Source organism: Carassius carassius, chromosome 9, assembly GCF_963082965.1.
Source record: "Carassius carassius chromosome 9, fCarCar2.1, whole genome shotgun sequence".
Taxonomy (NCBI): Eukaryota; Metazoa; Chordata; class Actinopteri; order Cypriniformes; family Cyprinidae; genus Carassius; species Carassius carassius.
In genome coordinates this window covers 19,485,050-19,506,457 of record NC_081763.1, presented here as the reverse complement: position 1 = coordinate 19,506,457, position 21,408 = coordinate 19,485,050, and the positions used below count along the sequence as shown (strand labels likewise).

Below are 21,408 nucleotides of genomic sequence, written 5' to 3'. Positions count from 1 at the left end.
CGCACAGTGCTTTGAAAAGAATGGAAATAATTGTCCTCAGAGTAACGAAGCTGGAGTCATATGTTCAGGTATGAGGATTTAGTATTTCCCTAAATCAAAGTGTACTTTGCAAGTGTGCTGGTGTAGTTCAACAGCACGAGGTTTGAGACTGACTGTCAGTCTGTGTATGAGTTGTGGGGAACTTCAGTGATTCTTTTGGCATGTTACAATATGCCAGTAGGTGACAACAAGTGTCTGTCTTTAATAGTGATGTGCAGTCATATTTGTGAAATGTCAATGAGATTTTTCTGGGCAAATCTCCATTGTTCATGTACACTGATGAATGAAGCACAGCTCACACAGAAATCACTTTCAAACCAAGCAGCTTTCTACTGGTCAAGAGCCCAAATTTGAATGAGCGAAACCTACATGGGGAAATTTGCCCTTGTGCAAAAATCCTGATTGCACAGATTCTAATTTTAGCAATGATAAATTTGACCACACCTTAATTCATGAGCAAATTGAATATTTAATTTAAACGATTAGCTAAAAACAAATATATGGAATCATTCAGCAGAAACATTACAGTAGTATGCCATTCTGAAGATAGGGTGTACTCTTTTTAATGTACTAAAATCTTCCCTCCAGCTTCTTCATTTATTATCATTGGTGTTGTGGTAATAGCTGTACTGCTCATATTGTCTGCACTGCTGATCACTTTCCTGGTGAGGAGGAGACAAAAACAAAAGAAAATCCAAATAAGCTCCCGTTCAAAAGGTGAGAATGATTTCAGCAATGTACTTTACCTTTAATTTGGTATTGCCAATATCAGTGTTGAAACATCTTACCATCATAGTAAAACGTTGTTGTTGTTTTTTCCAATGCACTTTGTATCCCATGGTGCAGTTAATATGCAAGGTGTGCTCCATAATGACCAGAATGAAGTGCCTGCTGTGGATGACTATGAGCTTGTAGATATGGATGATGGTGATCATGATGATGTAAACTCTGACTCTGATCAAGATTACATCAATGTAGATCAAAATGACTCTGAACCAGACTACGTCAATGTGGAAACAGACGATTCAGAACAGGACTACATCAATGTAAATATTACAGAAAACAGAAGTTCACTGGACAGTAACTATGAAGATTTATGAAAGCTATTTGATGGGAATTTTTTCACAAAATAAAAGACCCAGTACCTTCTGAATGGATAACAGTACTAAATATCAGACAAGACAAGAGTCCATTGCTACACAAAAGTGCCACACAAAAATGGAGCAAGAATTGCCAGGCAAGGAACAAGTAAAGTCCGCAGTGAATTATTCATTATAACCAATAATCAATGTCCAAGTATAAATTATTCTTTGTATATAAAGAGAACAAAGACTCTTTGAACATTACTTTTATTAATTATCTAGAAATATCTGGAATGTAAGTGTGGATTATCTTTTCTTGTAGCAAAGCATCAGTTTGTCTATTTGACTGAAAATGGTTAACTAGCAAATTAGCAGTTGTTAACAGAGCTTTAGCAAAAAAGTATGAACTTTTATTAAAAGTGATATAGTGTTTTTGACAGCTTCTCAAGATTTGTGTTCTCTAAAGAAGCAACCAATAAGGAAACTCGCTGAGAGAGAAAGCAGTAGCTGTATCCGTTCACAGTGTGACACAACTACCCACAGCCCATCTGTGTGTCTTCATCTCTCAGTTGTTGTTGTTGTTAGACAACCGCAAATGAGTTACTGTTACTGTGTGATGTCTGCCTTTTGTCATGACTGCCCACTGGATGCCTAAATAATTGAAAATAAAATATTTTTAAACAACAGTTTAAACAAAGACTTTAATATGTTAAAAATTATATATTTTATTAATATATGTATTCTACACAAGTTGCCTCTGAATAAAATTACAACTGCAAATACACTGTAAATCCAGTTTTTATTTCTCTGGGCTCAGGAAATGCTGAATATGTTGTCACTGTTTCACAGTCTCTGCCCTCTGTGTGTCCAGAAGGGCACTTCCTCAAATCTGCTTCACAGTTTACGTATTCTGAGAACAGAGCTAATCTCTGAATGTGTTAAAACACATCCTGAAAAATAACCAAAACTAGGAAATCCCACTGAATACTACACTTTAACGCCATTTCAGAGTACTGCCTATATGATTTGGTTTCTTTATTCCCCTTTGCAATTTCTATCACATGTAAGCAGTTAGTTTCACTTCTTTGCAGAGATCATTTGAAATTTTACATACTGTAGGTTGTCATTCATTAAATGAAACATAAGTCAAGTCAAGTTGAGCTTTATTGTCATTCTGCTACATGTGTGGACATACAGTGGAATGAAATGTCATGCTTCACAGGACCATGGTGCTGCATAAACACAGACAAACAACAATTAAGTAAAACAGATTTTGACTATAGATTTACATGTTTACCTATAAAAAATACAAACTATATGAATGCTTTACATAAATACTGTACCTATACAAAACTAACCTAATGACAGATTTAACTATAAATATGTGACCCTGGACCACAAAACCAGTCTAAAGTGTCAAATTTTCGAAATTGAGATTTGTACATTATCTGAAAACTGAATACTTTTACCAAAAAGTGGTATATTTCAAGTTTATTTGACTTAAGTTCAAGTATATTTTTAAGTATACTTCATATAGCAAGTATACAATTATCAGTGTTCTAGTAGTATACTTTTAAGAGTACTGTTTCAGTACACCTTGGGACTATATTGGCCCACTTTCTAGTATATAAGAGTATACTTTTAAGTATACTTTAAGTATAACAGTGTAGCAAACTTTGAGTACACAACTAGTTTATCTCTATGTTTGTAGTTTGTACTGCAATTATACTAAAAGTGAACTTATAGGTATACTCATAGTTTACTGATTAAATACTTTGTACACTTTGAAGTATAGTCTCAGTTATACTGCAACTCATAAGTTTTCTTTAAAGGTACAGGTTGTAGGATCTGCCACTGGAGGGCGCACTATCAAAACAATAACAATCGCGTGGTTTGATGACGCTAAGAAGGAGCGTGGAATGATGGGATTTGTTGACTTCAATCTAACCGCTGAAGGCCATCAATCAGACAAAGATAAATCATGGATTTAATGCAACGATTCAATTCAACGATTTGCGCGAGTAGATTACATACAAGGTCAATGCAAAGACACGATCAGACTACGGATCAGACGCGTCCTCGCGCGGGTCTATAGACGTGATGCCCCGCGTTTGCCGTGTATGCCCCATAATACAAATCTTGTTGATCGTTATAATAGCATACGTTTTCTGTAAAGATACGAACTCAGATACAACTCACCTGTCAAGTAAAACACAAGCGAGATCTCTTGCATCTCTTTCTAGTTGAAGTTTGTCGCGAAGCTACTTCCGCATTTGTCCACGATACTGTTGTCATGTGGTTTCTACGTCAGTAAAGGTGGTAACAAAGGGTAACTAATGTCACTGACAGGTGACTGCACTGCCCCGTGTCACTGTTTAGAATGGGAATTTTCTCATGATTTACAAGTAGTTGAAAACATTAGAGATATTGTTAGTAATCAGCTAGACAAAATATATAACACTAGCCTAGTGGTTTTTGGATATTTTACTGCAAATGTCTTACAAATTGTACCTTTAAGTGAACTTCACATCATAATTTAAGTATACTATGTCCCTATTTAGGTTTGAATTTGTATATAGTTTGTTATATGAATATCTGCACATACAAAACATCCAAAGAAAGAACAGGGTATCTGCTTGTAAACAAAACACTGCTGAAAAACATGTTATTCTGGCTTCATGTATTCTCCTTGTAAACACTTTAATGTGGGTATGTTCCATAATGAATAAAGAAATAATGTTTGTTTGTTTTTTGTTTTGTTTTTTTTTCAAATATGTTTTATTGAGCACCAACCATACAAAGTGTACAAAATGTCAAACAGTACTTATAAATATGAAATAGTGCTCACAATTTTTCATTTTTTTCCCCACTCCCCCTCACCTCCCCACAAAACACCATTCCTATCCCCTACATGGGATCTCACACCCTGATGCCCCCTGCTCTTGGATGACAAACACAATACAATAAAATGAAAAATAATAAATAAGTAAATAAAAAATCTTTGCATTGGTGGTTAGTTACACTGTAAATCCTGAGGACATAAACATTTCACTCTTCAGGCATGATGTCTAGAGAGTCAATGATGGAAAGCAAGGGGTTCCAAGTTTTGTCAAATCTCCTCAAGGAGCCTATAAGGGAGAACCTTAGCCTCTCAAGTTTTAGATTATATAGGATTTCTTTAATCCATCTGTCGTATGATGGAGGCAGGGCCTTCTTCCAGTTAAGCAAGATCAAGCACCTAGCAAGGAAGGTACAGAAGGCCAAAGAGTGTTGTGTTTCAGCTGTTGTGTTTCATGCTGCCATGTGATATACCAAAAAGGGCAGACAAAGGATTTGGGTTTGTTACACAATGGTAGGCCGTGTGAAGAGTGTCAAATATTTTAAACCAAAAGTCTACTAGCTTTGAACATGACTAAAACATGTGAATGAAGTCTGCAGGAGATTGGTTGCACCTATTACAGGCATCTGCAACATTGGGATAGAACTTGGACAATCTGTGGTTAGTGTAGTAAGTCCTATGTATTAATTTACATTGAATCAGTCCGTGCCGTGCACAGATGGAAGAGTTATGGACTAACTCCAGAATCTGGTCCCATTGGTCTTCCTCAATATATCCCCAAATCCTGCTCCCATAGAGGTTGTCATAGAGGTCTTTGATAGCCGTGATACCTCTGTCACTCCAGAGTTGAAAGGCAGAATCCATAATAGATGGTTTGAAACTATGATTATGGGATACTGGAGCGTAAATAGAGGAATGCTTCAGGCCAAAATGCTTCCTGAATTTACATTTATCTGACGCTTTTATCCAAAGCGACTTACAATTACTATATATGTCAGAGGTCGCACACCTCTGGAGAAACTAGGGGTTAAGTGTCTTGCTCAGGGACACACTGGCGTTTCACAGTGGATTCGAACCCGGGTCTCTCACACCACAGGCATGCGTCTTATCCACTGCTCTAACACCACCCATCAACCCATGAATTGCATCCATATTTTAAGCAAAGAAATAATGTTTAACAAAAAGCTGAAAAAAGGCTGTGAATTGGATTCAGAATAATTATCAAAATGTAGATGGAGTCGATCAACACCCCAAAGTGAAGAGAAGTGAACACACACACGGTGAGCAACTGGGGGTTCAGGGCACTTCAGCCATGGGTATTGAGGGTGGAAGAGAGCGCTGTTCATTCACTCCCTCCCACCTACAACTCCTGCCAGCACTGAGACTCGAACCAATGACCTTCTGGTAACTAGTCCAGCTCTCTAATCATTAGGCCACAGCTGCCCCAGCTGGTTGAAATAGATTTTTAATTAATCAAATTAAGACACACGGCTGAGAGGGAGTATGTCTAAACACTGCGCAGTAGTCCGAGTAGCAGTAAAGGAGGCCATTAACATGGCGGCCATGCCAAGTAATCACGTCATTATGCCCAAGACTAGAAATGAATTCAGTTCATTTATTAACAAACAAATATGAAAAGTAATTAACCTGTTAACAGCAGGTTTCTGTGTTCATATATTGAAGTAAAGGATGATTATTTTAATAAGTACCACATTTTCTTTATTCGTCTTATTTTTGTATTTGCAATAACGGCCTGTGCGTAATGTTTGTAACAATTTATTTCTTTGTTCAAATCTATTAACATTTACATGATTAAAACTGATCTTGAAAAACTGAGCGACCACATTGCTACATTAAACTGTGTAAAATGTTAATTTGGTTGCAGTGCTATGCACGTAATACCTCATCTGCTGTCATTCTTCAATAATGTTCATTAGTGAACATATATAAATAACATTAATAATAATGAACAATATTTCCACAGCATTTATTAATCTTAGTTCGTGTTAATTTCAGCATTTATTTATACATTAATGGACCATTGTCACTCTATCTATAATCTCAATTACTGTAGGAGTGTCAATGGTCCATTTGAGAGATAGGTGACTGCAATGCACTTTATAAGTCTGCATTACACCGTAAACTAAGAAGAAGAGGATTTGTCACAACTCACGCACAGGCTGTGTCAAGAACACGCTTAGTACAGTTCAGACAGTTCAGCATCAGAGGTAAAAAAAAAAAACTATATAAATACTGTTCAGTTTCTTGCACAGATTCTTTTGTGTCTTTACACATCAGTGTATCGACAATTCATCATGCATTGGCTGTCGAGGACGAATTCAGTACAGTTCTGGCATTGCAGTGCATCAGAGAGACCGATCGTTTTGTGTCTTTAATCAATGTATCGTCACAAACCACTGGGTTTATTTTAGTTTTGCTTGTGTGTTTTTTATAGTTTTTTTTTATTTAGCCATGATTCCCATTCACATCAATTATAAGACTGATAGACTGCAATGGTTTGAGTTAAAAATCTTGATTTGTGTTCTATTGAAGAACCAAAGCAACCTACATCTTGGATGCCTTGGGGTTAAGCTTTCATTTCTGGGTCAAACAGACAATTCCTGACCCCGAGATGAAAACAGTGAGGGTCAGATGCTTTTAAAAAGTCACATTTTACGTATATGTAGTACTAAGCAAGTGTCAGTTTTGGACTTTGATCATATATATCATAAAAGGTACTTTTTTCATGCGGGCTGTTTAACTCTCCCCACCATTGACAGAATCCATCATTCATGAGATAACGCTTCCCCGCCACTGATGGAAATTTCTCAAATTGGATCAAAACACAGCAAAGAAGAAGCAGAAATAAGTGATTACGAATGTAAGCAGATGCATATGTAAAAGTTATCATCAAGCATTAAACAGCAAATAAATCAAAACTGCCCAATGTTACTGAATAAAAAACAGCACAGGAAAAGTGCTGTAGGACCATGCAAGCTGGATATATTGATGGAAGCAATCTTCCATCTGTTTTGATCATCGTTCTGAATCTGATCAAAAATATTTTACAAAAACATGTTTTTCTCAGCTTTTTGTTTAAAATGCTGTTGTTTTTTCATGAAACTTGCCCACATTAAACTGTTGATAAAAATAAAAAAATGTTTGCGATGGCACATATGAACACAATTGTGCACACAATAATATTATCATTTAAAAAAAATAATACAGTTTGTTTTATTTACATATTCTAACAGTAATTTGTGGTGTAAATTACCTTGTATAAGGATACAATCTTAATTGAATAAAAATAGACTAGAGGGCAGATCTTGACAGAGAAATGGACTGAACTCATAATAACTGCGCAGAGTGAAAGTTTTATTTCTCACAAAAGCACCATCAGATTTTCTTATGATCCATGAAGTAAATACCTCTTAAATTCATAAGACTACCCTTGTAATTTTATGATCTGTTGTGTTTTAAAATCAGTAATCTAATTAATATCTAAGCTCATTTCTAATCTTATAAGAGATAGTGAGTGATGACTGAGTTCAAGAAGTCTACAGTAGGTAATCTTAAGTAAAAGGACTGGATTCTTCTTAAGATTGTCATCTCATAGAGAATGTCTCTTTGCAATGAAGTCAAGCGAAACGCGTGAAAGAGGCTGGGTAAAAAAGGGGTAGTTTTCTTGTCTTAATTCATTTTTAAAACAGTTAAAAGGGGAAGTGAATGTGTGTGTTTGCAGTTTTGGTTTTGTATGTTTTAAAAAGAGCAGATCGATAGATCTTAAGTCCATTTGGGAACAAAGCAAGGATTACCATGTCAAGACCTCCTCTTCTCTTTTTGATAGGTAAATTCAATTTACAATCTTTGCAGTTCCTATTTTAATTACATATGTAGTTTAAAGATTAACATTCAATGTTGAAATATTTGTATATGTCTACAATAATATTTCATGTTTAAAACAGTATTGTTGATGTTTATGAACTGTGTATGTTGGTGGTGGTGCCATATGCTACTAAATACTATGTTGATCTGTCATCTCTCAGGTTTAGTTTCAGAGTTTTTACCATTTGCTCTTTCCAAAACGGAACTGAAACTAGTGGCTTTTTGTAATGTTTTATGTTAACTTTTATTTAGACACGGTCTAATAATTATCCTTCAGGGATGTTTGAGCTGCCTTGATATGATTTTGACTGATGATAAAATGATAAATGATAAAATGATAAAATGGAGCTTACATTTAATGGAGCTTTTACAAAAAATTGGGATCGTGAAGGGTAGGAAGAAAGAACTATGTCAAAAGACTAGGATACATCCCGCCACAAACAACATAACATTTCCCTGCAACTGTTACAGTCCGCTACAGTACACAATACATAGTGTCTATCTATATAGGCAACATTCTCATAAATTTGTGAGTAGACTAAAATGTTTTGTGCTGTTGTTTGACTGTCTGTTACTAAATGGAAAAATTCCAGAGTGGCATACTGTTGCTATAGTTCCTTTCTTAGGTTTTGGTAAGCCAAGTTGACAGATTTCACAGACTACAAATTTCTTTCTCTATATTATCTATCTAGCTGGAGGACAGATAAGCTAGAAACATGTCTGTTATTTTGAACCAATTTTAGAACAAACATTGGACTCCTTCACACAGCAGCAGAATATGGTTGTCAGTCTTTTATTGGAGTCATTTATATGGTTGCATTCACACACATTTCAGTTATTTATGGGATTGACAAATGCATTCTATTATTGACACACCTGTGCATTTTCTGCACTCACAACTGTGTTGTAAAATATATTAAATAAACCATCATAAGTTCTAATATTAAACTTGTAATATTAAAAATCAAGGAGAATAACAGTTTTAAAATGTACATAGAAGTATTGAGTAAATTTTAATCTAAAAGTATTGTACTTGAATCCACGCATGTGTGTTTGGACAAAATATTCTTCCCAAAAAATTTGCCCAGTATATCAAAAGGTTAGTTTCTGATATTTCATACACTCAGCTGACATAATGCATTTACATTTGATCATTTAGCAGATGCTTTTATCCAAAGCGACTTACAAGGGCAAATAGATGCAATTCAGACCAATAGGCAACAGTATACAAATGCTGTAACAAGTTAGTCTAGCACAGTACACATATAATTTTTATTTTATTTTATAAAGTGAGTTTAGAGCAATAAAATTGTATTGAACTCAGAAATTGTTGTGTTTTGTCACTATGCTAAGGTAACATACCACCTAACCCTGAAGCACCTGTTGCTAGTGTTGTTTTTGTGATAACTTGTCCCTCAAATCAACAGTCAAGCTGGAGATATCAAAGCCCATTCAAACAACACAGCAAGCTTTAATCAGCTTTCAGGGTTTTTTTTTCTTTTCTTTTTTTTTTTTTTTTTTGACGTAATGCAAAATCCTTCCTTTTAAATTAAGGGGGAAGTTGTGGCCTAATGGTTAGAGATTCAGACTCGTGATCCAGAGGTTGTGTGTTCTCCATCTCCAAGCATGACCTGGTATGAGAGAAGGTCCGTCACTTTGACAATGAACCCAGGAATCCACTTGGGTCCATCTTCTTCCGCTTATCCGGGGCCGGGTCGCGGGGGCAGCAGTCTAAGCAGAGAACCCCAGACTTCCCTCTCCCTAGACACTTCCTCCAGCTCTTCTGGGGGGACACCGAGGCGTTCCCAGGCCAGCCGGGAGACATAGTCTCTCCAGCGTGTCCTAGGTCTTCCCCGGGGTCTCCTCCCAGTCGGACGCGCCCGGAACACCCAGCCCAGCCACCCTGCGGAGAAAGCTCATTTCGGCCGCCTGTATCCGGAATCTTGTCCTTTCGGTCATGACCCAAAGCTCATGACCATAGGTGAGAGTAGGAACGTAGATTGACCGGTAAATCGAGAGCTTCGCCTTGCGGCTCAGCTCCTTCTTCACCACGACAGACCGGTACAGCGACCGCATTACTGCAGAAGCTGCACCGATCCGTCTGTCAATCTCCCGTTCCATCCTTCCCTCACTCGTGAACAAGACCCCAAGATACCTGAACTCCTCCACTTGAGGCAGGAACTCTCCACCAACCTGAAGTGGGCAAGCCACCCTTTTCCGACTGAGGTCCTTGAGGTCCACTTGGGTCCTTATAACTAAAGTTTACACACGTCACTGTGTGTCACTCCAAAATAATCAAAAATGGGCAAAAAGGAAGGAGCTGGATGCTGATAGTAGCGGCAATCACCTGTCACTAAAGTGGATGAGCCCTTAATTATGCAGAACTTTAAGGCTTAATATAATTTAAACAGATGAGTTATAAAAAAAATTGACCGCCCTCACAGACAAAATTAGTCATAGAGAACAACATAATAATTTTTTGTACCAGGCTGTAAACATGTTTTTTTTCTGCTGTAAAGTTGGGCATTTTTAACATTAGGAGTCTATGGGATTGACTCCCTTTTGGAGCCTGCTTAAGAAACAAAGTCACCTACATTTTGGATGCCCTGGGTATCCAAAATGTAGAAAAACATCAAATTTTCATTTTTTTTTGTGAACTATCCCTTTAAACACAACTTCTTAATTAATAATAATTAAGTAATATTTACATAATTAGAGTGCAATTAGATATAATTTCTTCATGAATGTTAAGTTCAGTAGTAGTAATAGATTTTACTCGGTAGTAGAATGTAAGTTATATTATATGATATATGATATTAGAGCAGTAAAATTTACTTAAAATGTGTTTTTAAATTTAAAAAAAGTAAATCTTACAAGTTATTCATGTGTGAATAGAACAACTAATCAGGTGCTCAGTGGGTTGTGAATGTGAATGTGCTGTCTTATTTGAAATATGTTAATTTAGATTATTTTGTTAAATAATATAAACATAATTATTCATAAAAGTAATCAATTTTTATGATTGGTGATGATTTTTTTACATAATTTTATTTATTTTTATTATTGAACAGTCACATTTTTATATTTTCTTATTAACTAGTACACATTTTTTTTAAAATTATTAGAAGTTAATAGTTTAAAGCAGTGCATTGGTAGTAAAAATATGGTACAATGAATAAGAAATGTCCTGATTTTTCACAGGTGTTTTGCCTGTATTTGAGTAATTGAGTGTTGCATTTTGAGTTTTAGGGTTACAGGAAATGTCTGTAAATATAATGATAATTTCCTGGCAGAAAACTGAAAATTATCTGAAGTTTAAAATTCAGTCACTGTCCACCATCTGAGCTGCTCCCATCAGTTTTGTGGTCTGCGTCTTACTCAAATGCTCTGCTGTCCACCCTTTACTGAGGACTGAGTTATAAAAACTGCAAGATTTGACAGAGGAAATCTTTTGTCTTGCCAACTATGATAAGACTTCGCAGTTTTGGACGACGCCATCTTTAATATTTACTTTAGTCACTATGGTTACAGTTTATAGTCACCATTAGAATGGGGATGCGGGATTAGCTGCACATTCAAATAACAATTTCCGAGCCTCTGATGTAAGCTGCTGTGTGAACAGGACATTTCACCTCACACTTGTAAGTAAATGCAGTTGTCAATCCCAAACCTGACAGTGTGAACGTAACCATGAGTTTGTGGTGTTCGGAAAGAATTGAAAGTGTGTATTTTATGTATTATATATTAGCTGTATTATATTGCACTGTACCCTCACTGGACCAGCAAAGTGGAAATTTGGACACAGGAATTCATTCAGCACGACCCTCAGTGCATTTTGGGTATTCTCTAGTCGTTGAGTGTACGGTTTTACACTTGTTATTGTGGTGCATTATGGGATTCAATAAAAGCTTTCAATAACATCCACTATGGTTTCTGACAGTACTGGCTGTCCCATCAAATAGTGCCCTATTTAAGGGTATGGGAGGCGATTTCGGACACTTCCATGGTCTCGCTACATTACTTTAACCATGAAGAACTGAACCTAGATGAGAGTGGCGCACTATTATTATCAATTATTAAAAGATACACCGTTATCAATTTCTAGGTGGTCACACACTTAATATAAATGTTAAATTAAGTATTAAAAACAGTATTAAATTAATACTGTTTGTATGTACTATATAAAAAGGCATGAAAGTGTGCAGGACAGTTAGCCCATACTGGGAACTTATACTGCGGCCACAACATAAGGCGGTACACCTCAGGTGTGTATTATTTTCTAGTAATGAAAGGGCCATTGTCAATTATTCCTTACTTAAAGCATTATTTGCTTCATTTATTCATATACCACAGTCATAGCATATGAACTTACGGTTACCACACCTCAAGATAATTTTCAGATGATGTATTTCAAGACATTGGTCCGGTTTTTGTCCTTAAAATGCTCTTGTGTGACGCTCATCATCCAATGTTGCGATGCTATTTCCAAAACATATTTTAGACCAAGTAAAAGAGATTTGAGCTTGATGGCAGACCAATGCAGTTAGGAGAGAGAGAGAGAGAGAATAAGCATGTGTGAATTACCCAAGTCTGTGTGTTCGGCAGCAGTGTCTCTACTAATAGCAAAACTGCAAGTTCATCTGCTCCAACAACAACGATGTTTTTACCTCACTGGTGAGAAATGTCATGTATCTTTTAAGTTGCTATACTATTTTACTGAAATTGTCAGAGCAACGTTGACAACACATTTCTGTGTTTCTGTGAGTGGGGTTACTAGGCTACACAAACATGGGGAAGACTGCTGATCTGACAGTTGTCCAGAAGACAATCATTGACACCCTTCACAAGGAGGGTAAGCCACAAACATTCATTGCCAAAGAAGCTGGCTGTTCACAGAGTGCTGTATCAAAGCATGTTAACAGAAAGTTGAGGCGAAGGAAAAAGTTTGGAAGAAAAAGATGCACAACCAACTGAGAGAACCGCAGCCTTATGAGGATTGTCAAGCAAATTGATTCAAGAATTTGAGTGAACGTCACAAGGAATTGACTGAGGCTGGAGTCAAGGCATCAAGAGCCACCACACACAGACTTGTCAAGGAATTTGCTGAACCACAGACAATGTCAGAGGCGTCTTACCTGGGCTAAGGAGAAGAAGAACTGGACTGTTACCCAGTGGTCCATAGACCTCTTTTCAGATGAGAGCAAGTTTTGTATTTCATTTGGAAACCAAGGTCCTGGAGTCTGGAGGAAGGGTGGAGAAGCTCATAGCCCAAACTGCTTTAAGTCCAGTGTTAAGTTTCCACAGTCTGTGATGATTTGGGGTGCAATGTCATCTGCTGATGTTGGTCCATTATGTTTTTTGAAAACCAAAGTCACTGCACCCGTTTCCCAAATAATCTTGAAGCACTTCATGCTTCTTCACTGGTTTGTATTCTATGTGCCTTGTGCTGCTTTATTTCACTGTATTTTTTTAACATGCCCTTATTTGTACAGTTGTATTTTATATGTATTTTATATGACAAATAAAGAAGACTTTACTTGATAATTATTTAACCGGCACCGGACAGAGACTGAGGCAGTGCCACTTCATGTCATGCCAAACCTCTCACAACAGGCACGTCATCAGCTTGAGATCGGTTTTATGAGATCTGCCTTTTTATGAGAAACCGCTGATCAATCATCCCAAGCGATTATCGGCTGATTGTGATCGGTAGCCGATCAGTCGGAGCACACCTAATAATATTTACAGTACAGACCAAAAGTTTGGACACACCTTCTCATTCAAAGAGTTTTCTTTATTTTCATGACTATGAAAATTGTAGAGTCACACTGAAGGCATCAAGGGCTATTTGACCAAGAAGGAGAGTGATGGGGTGCTGTGCCAGATGACCTGGCCTCCACAGTCACCGGACCTGAACCCAATCGAGATGGTTTAGGGGTGAGCTGGACCACAGACAGAAGGCAAAAGGGCCAACAAGTGCTAAGCATCTCTCGAGGAACTCCTTCAAGACTGTTGGAAGACCATTTCAGGTGACTACCTCTTGAAGCTCATCAAGAGAATGCCAAGAGTGTGCAAAGCAGTAATTAAAGCAAAAGGTGGCTACTTTGAAGAACCTAGAATATGACATATTTTCAGTTGTTTCACACTTTTTTATTATGTATATAATTCCACATGTGTTAATTCATAGTTTTGATGCCTTCAGTGTGAATCTACAATTTTCAGTCATGAAAATAAGGAAAACTCTTTGAATGAGAAGGTGTGTCCAAACTTTTGGTCTGTACTGTATATAATAATATTACTTATATTAGTTATGACTTCTTATATTACTTCTGGACACATTTTACAATTCAGTGACACACAAAATCGATCTTGTGTTGCTGAAGCTATAATAACTGAAAGCAAGTTCTGTTCAAGTACAGGTATGTAGGTCTAAAGTATGTTTCTGGCCTTAGCATGTTCTATTTTGATTCTGTTTTGACCTGTGTATTATTTTTCCCTAAGAAAAGTTTGTATTTGAATCATAATCTATGAAATGTCAATCATTATATGTAGTTGTTAATCTGCTATGTTTTTAAATGTCACATTTTTCATCTCAACAGCCAGTGCTTTAACTTATGCAGCCGGTAAGTAACAGACTGTTTAATAACTCTTATTAAACTCTTATTCTAGTTACATGATATGAATGCCTGTTTAACCTAGTCTTAAATGTTACAATACTTGTTATATCATAATGTTTTTAGGTGATTATAGTATCAGACTGGTCAATGGTGATAATGATTGCTCTGGAAGAGTTGAGATGCTTTATAATGGCCAGTGGGGGACAGTGTGTGATGACCACTGGGACATGAATGATGCTGCTGTGGTGTGCAAACAGTTGGGATGTGGAAAAGCTGTTAGAGCACAAACCAGTGCTCATTTTGGTCAGGGAAGTGGTCCGATCTTGTTGGATGATGTGAGATGTTCAGGAAGTGAATCATCACTCACACAGTGCTCAAATCCTTCTATTGGAAAACATGACTGTAGTCATTCTGAAGATGCAGGTGTTGTCTGCTTACAGGGTATGTTATTTTTTCCCCTGTAGTTTTGCTGAATTTGTATGTAATATATAATTCTTAGCATTACCTTTTTAATTCTAACATGTAATTACTTTAATTTTCTAAATAAACTTTTGTTATATTTTCAAAACAATTAGTACTAAATTTCTATCAGATTGTTTTGATTATCTGTTTAGAAATTAATGCTAAGAGTTTTGAAAATGTACCTTTTTTGTGTGAAAATAAAATCACAGAGATTAAAAAACACAAACCGTGATGTTTGGCCCCAAATAATATTAATAAAAATAAACTTATGTAAACTAATGTGTAACAGACACATGACCCTAAAACATGTTTTTAATCCTTATTACTTACATTTTTAAAACCAACTACCAGCCATAAGATTGGTCAGTGGGACTGACTCATGCTGTGGAAGAGTGGAGATCCGTTATAATGGCCAGTGGGGAACCGTGTGTGATGATGAATGGGACATGAATGATGCTGCTGTGGTGTGCAGACAGTTACAGTGTGGATCAGTCATCAGTGCACCTCCTGGTGCTGCCTTTGGTCAAGGCAGTGAACGAATCTGGCTGGATAATGTTAAATGCTCAGGAAGTGAAGGAACAATCACACAATGTCCACACAATGGACTAGGAAGTCATAACTGTGGTCATGGAGAAGATGCTGGTGTTGTTTGTTCAGGTTAGTCAAATCTTAAGCACCTTCACACATTATTTTGGGTGAAATGTGCAACAGAAATTACATTCGATTCATGTTTTTCATCATTTTTCAACTTTTTCAAATAATAAACTTTTTCTTTTGCAGGCAACCTGCAGATGCCGACCCTTTCTTTGACATCCAGACATTCAGTTGTTTCTCCTGGAGAAAATATCCAGTTCAGATGCACAACATCTAAACCAAGATGCAATGCTAATGCTAAATTCCAGCTCTTCAGAAACGGACCATCTATAATCTCCCAGGAACATAAATCTAGTGTCACTTTCAACCTTAATGTAGACGTCTCACATCAGGGCAACTACAGCTGTCAATACTCCTACCAGAGCAACACTATTAAGTCACCTTCGAGCAAAACTGTAACCATCACTGTGGGTGAGTGTGTTCAGTTTATTTTTATTGCCTGCATCATAGATCACAAACATTAGCTGCAATGAAGTGAAAGCAATCTGTATTTTTTATAATGAAAAGATGCAGTTCTTGAAGCCATTTTTATTTAATTATTTTTATTTTATTTTATTTAGTTAGCTTTATGTTCGAGTTTCTGTAATCATATAAAAGCGTTATTTTTGTTCTTTAGTGAACTTGCAGCAGCCCAGCATTTCTCACAGTGCTCCTGATGCATGGTTCGACAAGGAGCTTCAGGGGCCAGTGATCACCAGGAGCCACAGTTTCACTATCAACTGTTCGACTGCATCCCAGTTTCCTGGAGGCTCTTTTCACTTGTTCAGAGGGTCAAACATCACCAGGACTGAGTCAGCTGTCAATCACTCCGCCTCCTTCTTCTTTCCTGAGGCAGAATATTCAAATGAAGGAAACTACAGTTGTGTTTATGAAGTCAGTGTCTCCTCACGCTCCTTCAGTTCACCTGCCTCTGAACTGCTGCTCATCACTATCACAGGTACTCATGTGTAAGAGTCTAAAAACAAGCTGGACTGCTGGTAATGAAAGTTGAACTCAACCCCTAATGTCTCTCTCAGCCTCCCTGCTTCCTGTCATTGGTGCTGCAGTATCAGGTGTATTGCTCTTGTTGTCTCTCCTCATAATCATCCTCCTGCTGAAGAGAAGACAAAAGCAAAGGAATAAGGAAACTCTCTTTAAGTTTTCCTTCAAAAACGGTAAAAGCATTTCATGAAAACATCATTTTATATCTTTTAAGTTTTAACATTTTATATTCCATCACCACCGTTTATTGACAACTTCCTTTAATAAATTTTGCCTTCATCTCTATGCAATGTCTCTAGCTGCAGCTAATACATATGCAGGTACATCCCATGACAAGAAAAATGAAGAGGATGATGACTCTGATTATGAAAATGTAGAATTTAATAATAAAAACATGCATCATGATGACTCTGAAGAGGACAATGTCAGTGTGGACGCGGATGACTCTGAAGAGGACTACGTCAATGCAAACTTTACGGAGATTAAAAGTGTGCTAAACAAATCTGATGATAACATTTATGAAATCTATGGTGATGAATACTGAGTAAAATATTGAAATTTGGCTCTAAAAAGAAATATGGAAACCCTGATGTCGATGAAGAAAATCCAGTTGATTGTGACTGATATATCTTTGTTAGGCCTAATGAGGATTGCTTTGAGATAATAAAGTGATATTATGTGTATTATACAGTTGTGTAATATAAATGTTGTGTAATACTTTCAAAAGTAGAATAATCAATTGTTCTTCCAGGTTAATTTGTTTGTTGCTAGTTTTTAAACTGTGAGCCGAACCCCCAGAGGGCTATGGAGGGGGACTGTAAACGATGATTACAAATGATCTTGAGCATTCTATAAAATAAAGTTAATAATGTTGCAAAGTCCCCATTTGTGTGTGTGGTTAAGGTATACTCTATGTTATGGGGAAAAAATCTTCCCACAAAGATGGCCATATTCAAAATCCTTGTCCTTGTGGGAACATTTTGGTCCCCATGAGAAAACAAGTTTATAAATCATACAGAATTATTTATTTTGTTATTTTATTTTTAAAAGTGTTTGTGTATGTGTGTGTGATATTTTTTGTTTGTTTTGAATTGAAAAAAATAGTTTAGCGTTTTCATGAGTCATGTTGTGTAGTTCTTAATTGAATTTAGAAACATTCACAGAGCTGTTATCAAAATAGCATAGACACAAAATTGAGAATGAATGTGTGCATATTGTGAATCAGTGTAATGAACATGGTTACTTGACCTTCACTGAAGCCTTTCAGAAAAATAAAATATTGTTTACAAATAGTTTAAATGTATTATTTTACAATAGCTATAGGTGTTTTACTGTTTTTATTCTTTTTTTTATTCCCTTAAATCCCTTTAATATATATATATATATATTACAGACCAAAAGTTTGGACACACCTTCTCATTCAAAGAGTTTTCTTTATTTTCATGACAATGAAAATTGTAGAGTCACACTGAAGGCATCAAAGGCTATTTGACCAAGAAGGAGAGTGATGGGGTGCTGCGCCAGATGACCTGGCCTCCACAGTCACCGGACCTGAACCCAATTGAGATGGTTTAGGGGTGAGCTGGACCGCAGACAGAAGGCAAAAGGGCCAACAAGTGCTAAGCATCTCTTGGGGAACTCCTTCAAGACTGTTGGAAGACCATTTCAGGTGACTACCTCTTGAAGCTCATCAAGAGAATACCAAGAGTGTGCAAAGCAGTAATTAAAGCAAAAGGTGGCTGCTTTGAAGAACCTAGAATATGACATATTTAGTGAACTTGCAGCCGCCCAGCATTTCTCACAGTGCTCCTGATGCATGGTTTGACAAGGAGCTTCAGGGGCCAGTTTCCTGGAGGTTGTTTTCACTTGTTCAGGCAATCAGATATCACCAGGACTGACTCAATCAAACTGTCAAACACTCTGCCTCCTTCTTCTTTCCTGAGGCAGAATATTCAAATGAGGGAAACTACAGTTGTGTTTATGAAGTCAGTGTCTCCTCACGCTCCTTCAATTCATCTGCCTCTGAACTGCAGAGTTCACTATCACAGGTACTCATGTGTAAGAGCCTAAAAACAAGCTGGACTGCTGGTAATGAACCCTGATGTCGATGAAGAAATTAAAGTTGGTTGTGACTGATATATCTATGTGGATTAGACAAAAACGGGTTAGCTATATTTCTTTTGGTTTTGTTACTTTCTTTCTTTTGGCACAATCCAGTTTCCCTTCAACCTCCCCAGTTCTCCAATATGGTAAATCTGCCGGTGTATCTAGGATTCTTTTGAAAATAATAATTTTCCTTTATTCTTATACCTATTTTCTTTTTGTCTTGAGTAAATAACTGTCACAGTCTTCAATAATAAAACAAGATTGCTTGATTTAGTCTCCAGTTAGTTACTTTCATTCACACACTGATACACACATACAAACACATTCATGTCTACCTGGGGGGTATTCCAGAAAGCAGGTTATGTGACATACGCGGGTATGTTTGACGATAAGTGAGCGAATAACCTCAGCTTTTGGTTCCAAAATCAGAGGTTACTTTCAGGATATATAAGTAACCATAGTAACTTGCTCTCTTCAGATAACCTGCTCTGGAGAAAGGTGGTTTAATTTATTATATTATATATATTTATTTATTACACTTTATATTTTAATCTCACAAATAGATCGGCATTTTCTACAATGTCTAAATTCTGTGTGAAAATACATATCTGATATGACTACATATCTTGATATATAATCAGCATCAATCAAACAATATAATTCATATTCTGAAGGATTAAAGATTAAATGAAAAAAAAAATAATAATAATGATTGCACAACCATCAATTAGGTGGCAAAATGCACTAAGCATCTAAACGACCATTTAACAAAAGAACAATAAGCATGGCACGCTTTTTCTTAGCATCTATTTCCCTAGTGACTAGTCGATTCATCACTCTGTTGAGAATGTCTTGAGTCTTAACCGGGAACATAACTCTGAGTTGAATGAACTCCTGGATGCGTTTTCGGAACCACATACTGTAGGGGAGACCGGGGATGATAGTGACACTTTTTTGTTTTAGGGTCAGTAACTTAGTGGTTGTTCATGCTAGAACTTTAAAACTTTGATACATTGTAACTACTTTGTCTACTAAAAATAAAATTTACTTGAACTCGTACTACACACTCACAGGTTATGTGATTTAACGTCAAATAAGAGTTCCGTTGTTACACCAAATGACCTCTTGTAGCGTATCAGACCCGAACCAGACAAATTAAAGAGTCGATCAGGACTGTGGTTGAAACACGAGCCGAATTCCTCAGAAAGGCAACAGGAGGTCGTAAATCATTCCTAGTACCAGAGTCAGAAGCAAGATAACCAACCAACCAACTCTTTTACAGAACAGCTTTCAATATTAACATTTACATTTAATCATTTAGCAGACGCTTTTATCCAAAGCGACTTACAAATGAGAACAACAGAAGCAGTCAGGTCAACAAGAGAACAACAACAGTATACAAGTGCCATGACAAGTCTCAGTTAGTCTAGTATAGAACGCATAGGTAGGTTTTTTTTTTTTTTTTTTTTTTTTTATTAAATTAAAAGACAAGAAAAGGAAAAGTGCTAGTGTTAGTTGGTTAAGTGCAGGCGAAAAAGATGAGTCTTTAGCTGTTTCTTGAAAATGAGTAAAGACTCAGCTGTACGAATTGAGATTGGGAGGTCATTCCACCAGCTGGGGACAGTCCAGGAAAAGGTCCTTGAGAGTGATTTTGAACTTCTTTGGGATGGTACCACAAGGCGTCGATCACTTGCAGAGCGCAAACTTCTGGAGGGCACATAAGATTTAACCAATGAGTTTAGGTAAGTTGGTGCCGTGCCAGTGGTCGTCTTGTAGGCTAGCATCAGTACCTTGAATTTGATGCGAGCAGCTACTGGTAGCCAGTGTAACCTGATGAGGAGCGGAGTAACGTGAGCTTTCTTTGGCTCATTGAAGACAACCCTCGCTGCTGCATTCTGAATCAATTGCAGAGGCTTGACAGTACATGCAGGAAGGCCCGCCAGGAGAGCATTACAATAGTCCAGTCTGGAGAGAACAAGAGCTTGGACAAGAAGTTGGGTTGCTTGCTCTGACAGGAAGGGTCTAATCTTCCTAATGTTGTATAAGGCAAACCTGCAGGACCGGGTAGTTGTAGCAATGTGGTCTGTGAAGCTTAACTGATGATCCATCACAACTCCTAGGTTTCTAGCTGTCCTCGAAGGAGTAATGGTTGATGAGCCCAGCTGTATAGAGAAGTTGTGATGAAGCAATGGGTTAGCTGGAATCACCAGGAGTTCTGTCTTTGTAAGGTTAAGCTGAAGGTGATGGTCATTCATCCAGCTAGAGATGTCACTCAGACAGGCTGAAATGCGAGCAGCTACCGTCGGGTCATCTGGTTGGAATGAGAGGTAGAGTTGGGTGTCATCAGCGTAGCAGTGATAAGAAAAGCCATGCTTCTGAATGACAGATCCTAATGATGTCATGTAGATGGAGAAGAGAAGTGGTCCAAGTACTGAGCCTTGAGGAACCCCAGTAGCAAGGTGGTGTGACTTTGAAACATCACCCCTCCAAGACACACTGAAGGATCTGTCAGAGAGGTAGGACTTAACCCACAGGAGTGCTGTTCCAGAGATGCCCATCTTTCTGAGGGTGGACAGGAGAATCTGGTGATTAACAGTGTCAAAAGCAGCAGAAAGGTCCAGTAAGATGAGTACCGAGGATTTTGAAGCTGCTCTTGCTAGTCGCAGGGCTTCAGTAACCGAGGGCAGAGCAGTCTCAGTTGAGTGGCCACTTTTGAAGCCAGATTGGTTGCTGTCCAGGAGGT

The 21,408-nt window shown here is 37.3% G+C and overlaps 1 protein-coding gene across 1 annotated transcript in view; it reads left to right on the top strand.

Moving 5' to 3' along the window:
• LOC132149220 (deleted in malignant brain tumors 1 protein-like) overlaps nucleotides 1-17,440 on the top strand; it is a 35,244-nt gene extending 17,804 nt beyond the window's left edge. The window contains exons 4-8 of the mRNA XM_059558243.1: nucleotides 15,276-15,581; nucleotides 15,705-15,989; nucleotides 16,195-16,515; nucleotides 16,595-16,732; nucleotides 16,859-17,440. Of these exons, the coding sequence (XP_059414226.1) occupies nucleotides 15,276-15,581; nucleotides 15,705-15,989; nucleotides 16,195-16,515; nucleotides 16,595-16,732; nucleotides 16,859-17,103 (1,295 nt within the window). The 3' untranslated portion in view covers nucleotides 17,104-17,440. The remainder of the gene's footprint in view (nucleotides 1-15,275; nucleotides 15,582-15,704; nucleotides 15,990-16,194; nucleotides 16,516-16,594; nucleotides 16,733-16,858) is intronic.
• Nucleotides 17,441-21,408: the final 3,968 nt, after the last annotated feature.